We start from the raw sequence: 12,212 nt of genomic DNA, 5'->3' as shown, positions 1-12,212 counted from the left end.
AACAAAGGTTTAAAGCACAGAATTAGTAAAAATATTGTATAAAATTATCCTCAGGCTTTGTGTATAAGGTGTATATGAAACATAAATGAATTTCATGTATGTACACAAACTTTGTTTGAGCCACAAAATTATTGAAAATATTGTATAATATCAACCGCGGCACAGCAGTTGAAAACCGCTGGTCTAAATTTTGACTAAGTAGTAGCAAAAAGAGGAGTGCTATAATGTTTGTGATATATGATGTGACATGAAAACCTTATGAAACCAATAAGAGTTAGTATTATACTTGTTTGCAGCAGAAATAACATTGCATTGAAACAATGTTTAACACTTTTATGAATAATTGAGCCTGGTTTAAATAGGAGGTCTCCCCACTAGGGCGGGCAGACATCCAGGTCCCCAGCCTGTAGATAAACAGAAAGCAGAAGCTGGCTTATCCCCACCCAGGCTGGTTTTTTGGGACCAGTGGACTAGTTCTTCTTTGGATCTGTGGGTGAGACGAATTGCAAAATTATAGTATGTCTTGGATTCCCTATATGTTTCTTTTCCATGGACATTGGTTTCTCAAACTGCCTGTGCTTCATGAGTTTGTTGTGCTGCTGCCTAATGGTGGTTTTGGTTTTCTAGTCTTTGTTTTGATTTGATATTTGTAACATGGCACCTCCAACTTCGGTAATAGTTTAGAAGAAAAAGTGATGTTTTGGGGTGATAAGGGGGAGACTTAGGCAGAGTGAAGCAATCTTTAAGTTACAGTATAAATCTAGAGGTCTCTCAAAAACTGTACGCATTTAAATGTAGGCAAAAATGAATACATGAGATGGTTAGGTGAAAAATAACCAGACATGAGCTTTATGTAAAATAAGTAATGGCGACAAAAGGTGGGGTGGTTATGGTGACTAAGGAGTTAGTTGGTTAGGTTTTAACTAGTGACCTATAAAGTGGCAACATAACTATTGTATTCCTGTAACTAATACTGTACCTCTTCTTATGCAACCAGATATGCTGCTGACTTGCTTGCTTTCCTTTAATGTAATATTAAACCATGACTGCCAAAAGCCCTTTCCTCTGTGTACTAAATATGGCAGCGTACTGCAAATATTAAAGAAAATTGTTGCAGGTCCTGATTGTATCAGAAGAAATGGATCCTCCATATATGCGACCTCCACTCTCCAAGGAACTCTGGTTCTCAAATGACCCAGAGGTGAAAGAAACCCTGCGCTTTAAACAATGGAATGGCAAAGAGCGAAGGTGCGTGATATAAATGAGATGTACTACTAAGGGCGGTATCCAATTTTCCCCAAAGATTATTTGGGCGCTAATGGATTCCCCAGTGCTAATTAATCCCGCAACGCTGACACTTATAGTGGATTTTTTCAAGACATCCCTGATATGTGCAATGTACAGGTTGAGTCTCCCATATCCAAATATTCAGAAATACGGAATATTCAGAAATACGGAATATTCAGAAATACGGAATTATTTTGGAATGACTGAGATAATGAAACCTTTGATGGATCAATGTAAACAAACTTTGTCTAAGGCACAAATTATTAAAAATATTGTGTAAAATTACCTTCAGGCTGTGTGTAAAAGGTGTATATGAAACATAAATGAATTTCATGTATGTACACAAACTTTGCTTGAGCCACAAAATTATTGAAAATATTGTATAAAATTACCTGCAGGCTGTGTGCATACGGTGTATATAACACAAATGCATTCTGTATGTATATTTGGGTCCCATTCCCAAGATATTTCATTATGATATGCAAATATTCCAAAATATGGAATATTCCGCTATCCAAAATACCCCTGGTCCCCAAGCATTTTGGATATGGGAGACTCAACCTGTATTCCATGGAGCGATCGTGAAAACACACAGGTCGGTGAACTTACCACGGATTCTATGTGTTTTCGGGCGAAAATGGAAAATGTTTCATGCAAAAAAAATGGGAGCTAATTGGATAGCGCGCAAAAAATAAACATTGGGACAAATGATCGGGGCTAATTGGATACTGCCCCTAGAGAGAGCAACTAAGCTTGTACCATGCAAAATGAGTAAATGTTAGGAAACTCAAGCATTGTTACATAATTTCTCTTCTACACAGTATTTTCTTTCAACCACCGTCCTTCTATTTGGCCCCTGAGGAGCTGCTGTCTGCAGAACATGGTGGAGTTTCAGTTCTAACTGGGAAAAAGGTAAGATCATTTATATGAGTGGAGAGTTTGTGACATTTTAAAAGTGTGCTGCTTATCTTTATCATAAACTAGTTGTGTACCAAAATCTTTTTTTAAACAGTGCCAAAAATCTGTAATTGTATGAGCTACAGCAAATCCAAGTTTTACAGTAGCAAAATGGATTGTACTATTAGTCCTTCATATCAATTTGTACATGAGGATGTCACTGTTTTGCGTGCCAAAATATTCCGTTCTATTTAACCACTTCACATTCCACTCCTATTTTATTGGTTTTATATCTGTTTAGTACCTGTAAATCCGCAGTCATTAATACTAGAATAGGTTGTTGTTTACCTGGGTGAGATTAAGGGACTGATTCAGATGCAGACTTCTTTATGCTAATGCCAGTACAAAACCTTTTCCTGGTGTATATCCATACGTCCGAATGTGCAAGGATTGAGACATCCACTGTCAGCATCCGTAGATACTTAATTCTGCTTGGTGTGTCTTTATACCTACCATCAAAACTTGCTTCATCCCTATGGCAGGTGTAGTTTCTCTGTCCGAGTATGGTCTCCGATGTGGATGGTTCAGCGTCTTTGTAAGCAAACTCTTTTAGTGACCCACATGAGATGCTCCCATAAGACGTAACATTTCTGTGCTTCTTTAGTCACCTCCCTGTTACCTCCCAGTCACTTTCCAGGAATGTGCCTTAACATTTCTGCTACCATGTATATAAATTTGATCTATGACTCTGTACGAACAAAGGGCCTGATTCTGAGATTTACGCAATGGTGATATTTACACAGATCGAGCAATTGTTAGCCTGTGTGTATGCAGCACTGCGATTATATTGCAATCACGCTTGCACAGAGAATTCACTCACAAAGTGAGGGACAGGATAGTCAGCGTTTGGGGGAGGTAAGGGGGGTGGCTAGGCAAATGCAGTCATGGTGGGACTATTTATACTCCATTTCATGGGCTTTCATAAATTAGCCATTGTGATCTCCTTTGCAGCATGAAAGCTCTCTGCGTGTCAGGAGAGCTTACAGTGTTTGAGGCAGGTCAGACCTGACTTACAAGCTGCGTGGCTGCCCGATCTACATTGATGTTACCGTTGTTTACGCTGTAGTACGTCATCGACAGATATGAGAAGGTAGCAGTGGGCGTCCCTATGCTCGGCTAAGCTTTGGAAGGCATTAGCGTATTTTCGCAACTGCGATCCGTAAGAGATGGCAGTTGCAATTGCATTGGTGTAAATCTCGGAATCAGGCCCAAAATCTGGACTCATGCGCGGTGCGACTCCGATGTATTGTCTGTTTGTGTGACTATCAGCATAGCGGGCAACTCCGAATCAGGCCTTAAAGATGGCCACACACACCAATTTCTATTGCCTTTTTTCAAGAGGTTGGGCTAGATTTACAAAGTGGGTTTGAGCTGGAAATTTAAAATGGTAATAATAAGTGCAATGCACTGCATGTTTTGCACTTAATATTATTACCACTTTAAATTACACGGTCAAACCCACCAAGAAGCAGCGACTTGCAAAAAGTGCCATTTGTTATATTTTGCTTGACTTGACATTGCAGCTTGGGTGGACTTTCAGCAGTTGCTAAAAACATACAGCAATGAAATCTGTACATGATTTTTACTGCTGGGACTGCGATATTATATTTACTTGTGTAGAAATTGGTCAAACATATTTTTGGTCCATTGGATCTCATTGTCCAACCTTCCACTTACCAACTTAAGAGTTTGGCTAATGTACATGAAACTTGTTTGATTTTACTGCTATTACAGGAGTTTTGTCGTATGGAATTGTAGTGGGCTGCATGTATCCTGCAGACCATGGGCTATAGGTTTGATAGTCCTGGTGTTTATAATATGTTTGTTATGCGAAAAAAGAGGGGGAGGCCTCCTCACCAGTGTTTTGCTGAAATTTTTTCATAATACATTTCAGTCATACTATATACATAAAGAGGTGCTACAGAGTGAAAGGTGATAAGGTGCCAGCCAATCGGCTCCCATCACTTTTCACTCTGTCTCCTAACACTGTTAGTAAATAGGTCCCACAGTCTAAAAGGAAAAGACAAGAGTGACATAATGGTGCACAGACTGGTATCAAATGAATGAATAAAACATAACTTTTATGGTAGTAATAAATATCAGAGTACTTCATACTATAAACAAAATATTTAAAATACATAAGTGACAAAGAGAGGTAATGCGTAGTAAATATTGCAATTGAGGAAGAGGGAATCAATAATGCGATAGGGTATGTACACCACGTAAAACATGTACAGTAGATATTGGTATGTCTATCAATTCTGTAAGTTTATTCTGTGAAACAGTTAATGTATCACTAATGAACAACTGATATGGTAATGATTGTTTAACAAATGAGTGGTCTATTGTTGTAGCACAATATGTTATAAGTGACATGTTACATTTAAATGTGGTAGATATAAGATGTAAATGGAAATATATAAGTGTAGTGTATCCACAATTAAGTTATTGATCCCAAAATGAGATAAGCTTATAGTGTGATGATATATGGAATATTAAACATGGTTTCAAGGATTCCAATATCCGAATGGATTCCCATTAGTGATCACATACGGTATATAAAATGCAAGATGGTTATAATGAAAGACCATTCCAATGTGAAACCCATTTATTGAGGGAATTTGAAATTAATTGACTGAATTAATGGACTACAAGTCTTAAAAACAGTATGCACAAGAGTGGCTTATAACATAGGCCTCAAATTCACATTTTATGATCACCCAGTTGTAAAGCGGAATGAGCTGTATAAAAGTAGTCACCCAAATGTGAAACCACGTTATTGAGAGAATTAATTTACACTGCGTATCAGATTTTATAGATTAATTGTAGCCTTCAAAGGTTGCACGTTTTTAAATGTGTAGTGAACCGCAGAGATTATATAAAGGTCACCCCAATGTGCAATTAGTTACTCAATACTAGATATTGCACTTCTAATCTGTTGCTGGTAGGACATAAAAGTTAAAAACTTGTACATTTGCTAAATTAAGAAATATAGTTGATTGATTGCTAATTGACTTGTTTATATAGGACTGGTAGTCAATCTTATAGGCATAATATTCAATTTGTTAATATAAAACTATATTCTTACTACAGCCCTAACTGTATGGAGTTTGTATATTCTCCCTGTGCTTGCGTGGTTTCCTCCAGGTACTCCAGCTTCCTCCCATATCCCAAAAATATACAGCTAGGTTAATTGCTCCCAACAAGAATTAACCCTACTGTGTAGGCGTTCATGTGGTAGAGAACATAGAGTGTAAGCTCCACTGGGGCAGGGATTGTTGTGAATGGACAAATATTCTCTGTAAAGCGCTGTGGAATATGTGTGCCCTGGCATTTAGGAGCAAATTGCTGATCATTGTTTACTCCCATATGTTACCAGATTTTCATTCCAACCAATCAACTAGTTGGATGGTTGGACAGAAAATCTTTAGGCGTCTACCCAGTTTAAGGAAACGCTCGGAATCTCGTTATACAAAACCGGTTGATCACGGACCGGTATGTTCATTTGAGTGTGAATTATCATATTATCACCACTAGTTCTGACATGTTCATTATTGCCTAGCTGCTTTCCAGGTGTGTACTGTCATTTTTCCATGAATAAAATCATTTTAGATTTTACTTTGCAGATTGAAGTGGATTAGTAAAGAAGAGAGACATTATATAGAAAATATGGTGAAAGTAATTCTAAATAAACTAATACTAAAACAAAACTACTTATTTTTGTCCATTTCCTAAATAGCTTAGATTGTGTTAAAAAAAAAATAAAAAATATTCTGCACTGTTTTTTATTTTTAGGTAGTACATTTGGATGTCCGAGAGAACAAGGTGAGACTGGATGATGGAACCCATATCTCGTATGAAAAATGCTTGATTGCCACAGGTATGGTTCTTAACAATATTTAGGGAGCTTTATATACACACTCAAAACATTACTCCAGAACAGATTCACTTGTACTAATATTTTTTTTTAGTTAGGACTTTCCTTTAAATATTTTGCCCCAATATATTCAATGATCAAGAAAATCTCTTGATCTGGTATTGTCAAAGGAGGGAAAAAGCCTATATTTATTACCATGAATCTAATGATGCCAAGAAAAATAAAGAACAATGGCTTGGTTATGTACTCTTAATTGTAATATTAAAAATCATTAAACTTTATTATAATCAGAATATTCGTCATGTTCCTTCCATAAGATCTATAAATTAAGCAAAATTTGTTAAAAGTAAATAAGTCTATAATATAGCAAGGAAATCAGTGATCGTGTTACTCGATCCTATCCATATTATCTCATATTAGTTATAGCCCTTTCCCCTTCCTATTGTGTATTTTTAGGGAATCACTGGGAGATACAAAATAAATGAATTTTACTCTCAATTTCAATGTGATGTCCACTATGTATTCAAATGCTAGTAAACAATTATGGTACTAATATAAAATTTAAATAGACTTGCTGTTTTTTTGAGCATGATGTTCAAGTATCTAATTCCCATTATACACTTAGATTATATTACATACAGTAAGTTAGTATTACAAATGGCAACTTTGTAATTCTAAGTGGTTAATGTACTAATAATCGTGGAACTGCCACGATTATTATCTATCCATATCTCAGGGGATATTTTCATTTTTAAATTTTAAATTTTTAATGAAAATATCCCGGCTTTGTACAAAGGGGAACTCTCAGGGAAAGCATCGGCAGTAACAGCTGTCCATGTGAGAGATATCCCTAGCAAATTGTACAACTCTTTGAAGTTTGTGTAAGGCCTCTGTGGAAGCTGACACTGCGCATGCAGCCCGATCGAAAGATCTCTCTCCTGCTCCAGGAGCCTCCATAGGCTTACAGTAGTTTACACCATCTGAAGATGGTGTAACCTACCCGGGGCCAAACTCCGAAATGCTTCACTTTTTAGAGATTGGTACATAGGGGTCAGATTGCAGTCCCCATTGATATTTAATGGGAACTGTGATCTGCAGTACTAATTAGCATTTTGCTGGAGATTTCTGTGACTCATTGTGTCATTAGTACATAGGAACAATACATAAAATTATGCAGAAACAAAAAGCTTGATACATAGACCCCTAATTGCTTTTAGTCTCAGTAGTGTGTAGGATTTAATAATATTGCTATTCCAAGACCACTGCTGATATTATAAAAACAACGACTTTGTATCTGGAACAAATCGTGTTGCAATGCAAGGTGTATAATACATTTATTATTTTTGAATTCGGGGTGAATACTGACTGCTTTTGCATGTAGCCTACAAATACTGGACAGCATTATATTTGCCCTGCTATGTAAATTTGATTTTGGACACACCCCGCTCACATCAAAATCTCTCTGCACATTTCACATCTAACCTTCCCCTCACCCCACACTGTGCAACATGGTTTTACCAGTGTGCTCCCAACTCAGAATTAGCCCCAGTGAGTCGGTGGGAGTGTAAATCTCTATGCAGAACTTGCTTTTCCTGCTACTTCTGTAGATGCCTGAAAGGGCTGCTTAAAGGTTCATCCACTATATACTGCCTGTAATGCTGCTTCTATGCCCAATAACTTATTTCCTTCTTATTCCTCTTGTCTTTTGGTAAATAAAGCTGCTTACCACCACTGATTTTATGACTATTTGCATCCAGTTTTTCACCAAACAAAAATATCCCATCAAATGTAAGTGATGCTGATTGTGGATCTGCCACCCATGGCTGCAAGCCACAATGCTGTTTTGGCCACTACTGCTAGATATGTGGTTCTAGATGTAAATGCAGTTACATCACTTGAAGTCTATTCCTTTTTTGATTCCATACTTTTCAATTCATAAAGACTTTTTTATTGTATCATTATAAATGGCCTCAGTCCTAAGTGCCTTGGAACTGAAGTCATGGCTGTGTTTGACTTAAGGGCCTGTTCCTGAAGAAATAAGGAGCTTTCTATCCATAGGATCTTTGAATGGAGCTCCATCTTGTAATGGAATAGTTGTCAAGTAGATCTACCATGATGACTGAGTTCTGTTAGATGCTTTCTGATCCTGAAGGGAATACATACGGATAAGCCGTTTGAGAGTAATTTGCTCTTTATCAATGCATTCTTTATTATTTAGACCTTTTAACCACTTGATGTATTATAAGCGCTTTAGCTTGGTCTGTAAGATCCCTGTACAGTGGATCTTGAAAGCCATCTGAAGCTGAAATGTCATCAATATCCATTGTTTTATGCATTTGTTTTAATAACCATTAACCACTTCAGTATTATATGACCTAGCTCTTCTGATATTTCTCCTGAGTTATAATTTGATGATTAGACAAGGTCTATAAGATATCCCAGGGACTTACCAGCACATAAAGAACCAGGCTGTATATCCCCTAAATCCACACTTAGAAATGTTAGAAGTTTTTTTTCATTCAGCAGGCTCTAAAAGGGTAATGATAGAAGAATATAGAACTAGTTCTAGCCATAAAAAAATACAATAAATGATACATTCTGGTAAATCATCCCTTAGAAGCGGTTTACCTAGTCCATTGCTTTTAGAGAGAGTTTTGGTTCCACAGAAGCAGAATTCATGTTTGCAGCTGCAGCATGCTATTCAGTGTTATGGAGGTCAGCAAAACTGCGTGACCTCACTATGCTTCAGTGATGACCTGGTGCCTTTCTCCTAGCTAGAAAATGAAGATATATGATGTGCCGTACTCTTACAGAGTAGCAACAGTGCTAATCTATGGAGCCACTGCTTGCAATCCCGCTGTCCCACATATACTTCACAGGGTTTGTGGCTCCAATGGAGTAAAAAAGGAAAAGCATTGTTTATTCATCTAACTGTACGAACCCCAATTTCTGCTACCAGATCTATTTTTAATGTGGATTAGGTGAGAATGATGCAGATAAGAATTAAATGATCCATGTGAACTATTTAGGATCAGCTGTACTATATATGTTACTAAATGACAGAACATTTACTAGGGTACTTGAAGTCTTTAAATTTAGATTTCTTACCTGAGATTTTTTTTTTCATACTTTGAAGCATATTGACAACGCATTAGGGTACGGAATACACGTTTGTAAGAAACGTGTTTATCTGTCATGGAAGCACAAAATCTTCTGTGTGTGTATGTATGTATGTATGTGTATGTATATATATATATATATATATATATTAGTGTTCCCTCTAGCTCCGGCGGCAGGCAGGGCGCCAGAGCTAGAGAGGGCAATCTTGTGCGCGCGCCCAAAAAGGGGGCGTGGTTATGAAAAAGGGGCGTGTCTATAAGACACGTCCCCTTTTCGTCTTACTTGGGGGTGTGCCCGGCGCTTACGGACATGCCGGGCAGCCCCCAAGCGCTGCAGAAAGGGAGAATAGATGCCGGGCGCATGCGCCCGGCGTCTATTTTCCGGCGGTGACCGGGTCACCGCATTTTGTCCACCCACGGGAGAGAGCGGCTCCCGCAGGCTGTTAGGGCAGGGCGCATTTTGCCCTCCTCCTAGCGGGAACGCTATATTATGTGTGTGTGTGTGTATATATATATATATATATATATATATATATATATATATATATATATTTTATTTATATTTTATTTTATTTTTATTTTTTTTGAAGCAACATTAATTTTTTACTTTTTTTTTTATAGTGTGACACAGGTCCATCAATTTATTTATTTTTAGCAGTTTCTTATATAGCGCAACAAATTCCGTTGCGCTTTCCACTTTGAATTAAAATTATACTGGATTGTAAAAGACATACATACATACATACATACATACATACATACATACATACATACATACAAGACATACATAAGGGTAAGAGGGCCCTGCTCGCAAGCTTACAACAATCAATCTTATTAAGGAGCCAGAAAGTAGGTTCTGAGCTAACTTCTTGGCCTACAATCTCTTTAGATAAAGAGATCACAGAGTTCACAAAGGGCGGAGAGCAGCACATTCCCATCAGATATGGAGAGGAGAACCAATAGCCAAGGAACATCTCCAGCAAGTAGCAGAGATTCCAGAGTACATTGTAGCAAGTACTGAGTGGCATATGTACCAACGGGCAAGAACCTTAAACTGAGGCTCGACTACTGAATAGCTAACTGAGCAGTACATGGTGGTGTGAAAGATCTTATCCCAATCTTTAGGGTCTAGTTGTATATCCAGATCTCTTTCCCAGTCAGCTGTGAAGCGAGGCAACGTGGAAAAAATGAAAAAATATGAGAAGTTTATATCCAGAGGACAGAAAATGTTGAGGACGAGACTGGGGCTAACACATCAATTCAAAAGTAGTCGGGAGTCTACGGGCAGCTTCATGGATCAATTCACTAGACAAAAAATGTTGGATAGGGAGGTATCTCCAGATTTCAGAGGCTGGGATATCCTAAGTCTCTTAGACCTGATTAAAAGAGAGCACACCAGATGAGGACAGCAGCTGGCTGACACTCGCCACACCAGCCTGTATCCAAAGATGGAAGGCAGAGGAGAACGCCACTGGGGGAAAATCAGGATTATGAAAGAGTGGGGTCATAGGAGAGAGTGGAGAAGAAACGGTCTTTTCCTTAAGGATTTCCAGAGAGTCCAGGTCTGGCCTACAGTTTGGTGGCTAACAGATGGAAGAGTCTGTAGCTATGCTGTCAACCCAAGACATACTGGGAGTCCATGGTTCTCAAGCATCACCCACTGTCTGTCTGACTCCGGTCAAGACCATTCTAGGACTCTACTCAGAGCCATCACCTCATAATAAATAAAGAAATGGAGCAACTGAAACCCCCCCCAAATGTCTACGTCTAAAGAGCACATCCTGCCTGAAGCGGGCCATTGCCCTCCCCACACAAAATTCCTCACCAATCTATGAATGGTCAGAAACCAGCTCCTAGGGATGCATATCGGTAGGGTCTGGAGTAACTGAAGTATTCCTGGAAGAATATTCATTTTAATGATACTTGCCCTACCTAACCACAAGAACGTACCTCTGCGCCAGTCCCAAAGATCACTTCTGATCTTGGCTAGGAGGGGTGGAAGAAACCAAGGTCCCGAAACTCAGAAACAAGGCTAGGTACTGAAGTAGTGGGGTTGGTAAGGACAGCCAGAAGGTCATCTGCAAATAAAGTTAACATATATTCTTGACCATCTACAGACAACCCAGATATGTCGGGATTCAGTCTGATCGCCCTAGCTAAAGCCTCTATACACAAAACAAAAAAGAGGGGAAAGGGGTCATCACTGTTTAGTGCTATTGGTAATCCAGACCGGGTCGGAAAGGGCCGTAGGTGTAGAATACAAGGCCAAGATCATATGTAAGGAAGCAGGAACCAAACCCATGTGTGCCAGAAACCCCCTCATGAAGAGCCAGTTTATTCTATCAAAGACCTTCTCTGTGTCAGTGGCGATCAGAAGGGCTGGGGAATGCTCTGTCACAGCGAGTTGCATCATATCAATAACCTTTAGTGGTGTTGTCTCATGCCTCACGACCCGGGACAAAACTAACTTGGTCAGAGTAGACTAACGCAGGGAGGAGAATTTTAAGTCTGTTCTCAATAAGCTTGGCAAATAGTTTAATATCCATGTTCAGAAGGGAGATTGGCCTATAGCTGGAGCATAGAACTGGGTCCTTACCTTCCTTTATGGATAACCACAACATGGACTTCAAGAGACTAAGATGAAAAGCCTATTTTATCATATATTAAATTAAATGCAGACAACATCCTGGGTAAAAGGGTGGCCCTAAACGCTTTATAATACGAAACTGTATACCCATCACGGCCTGGGCTTTTACCTGTAGGAGTGTTTTTTTTTTTTAGAGCTTCCTCCAATGTGAATGGGCTGTCTAACCAGTCCCTGTCCTTCTCAGAAATAGTGGGGAAACCGACCTTCAGAGGATACTTAGATGCATTCTACTGAAAAGCAGCAACTTCTGAAGGAGAGCCCAAGGATGAAAGGTTATACAGCTTCGAATAATAAGAATGAAATGCTGAGGCAATATCGGAGGTCA

The 12,212-nt window shown here is 38.7% G+C and overlaps 1 protein-coding gene across 1 annotated transcript in view; it reads left to right on the top strand.

Moving 5' to 3' along the window:
• Positions 1 to 12,212, top strand: part of AIFM1 (apoptosis inducing factor mitochondria associated 1) — an 80,711-nt gene that overhangs the window by 18,957 nt on the left and 49,542 nt on the right. The window contains exons 6-8 of the mRNA XM_088467394.1: positions 1,118 to 1,248; positions 2,109 to 2,199; positions 6,040 to 6,124. Coding sequence (XP_088323520.1) covers positions 1,118 to 1,248; positions 2,109 to 2,199; positions 6,040 to 6,124 — 307 coding nt within the window. The remainder of the gene's footprint in view (positions 1 to 1,117; positions 1,249 to 2,108; positions 2,200 to 6,039; positions 6,125 to 12,212) is intronic.

This window comes from Taudactylus pleione, unplaced genomic scaffold (assembly GCF_031769625.1).
Source record: "Taudactylus pleione unplaced genomic scaffold, aTauple2 ptg000009l, whole genome shotgun sequence".
NCBI lineage: Eukaryota > Metazoa > Chordata > Amphibia > Anura > Myobatrachidae > Taudactylus > Taudactylus pleione.
Note: the sequence above shows the minus strand (reverse complement) of the source record. Positions and strands in the feature narration are given on the sequence as shown.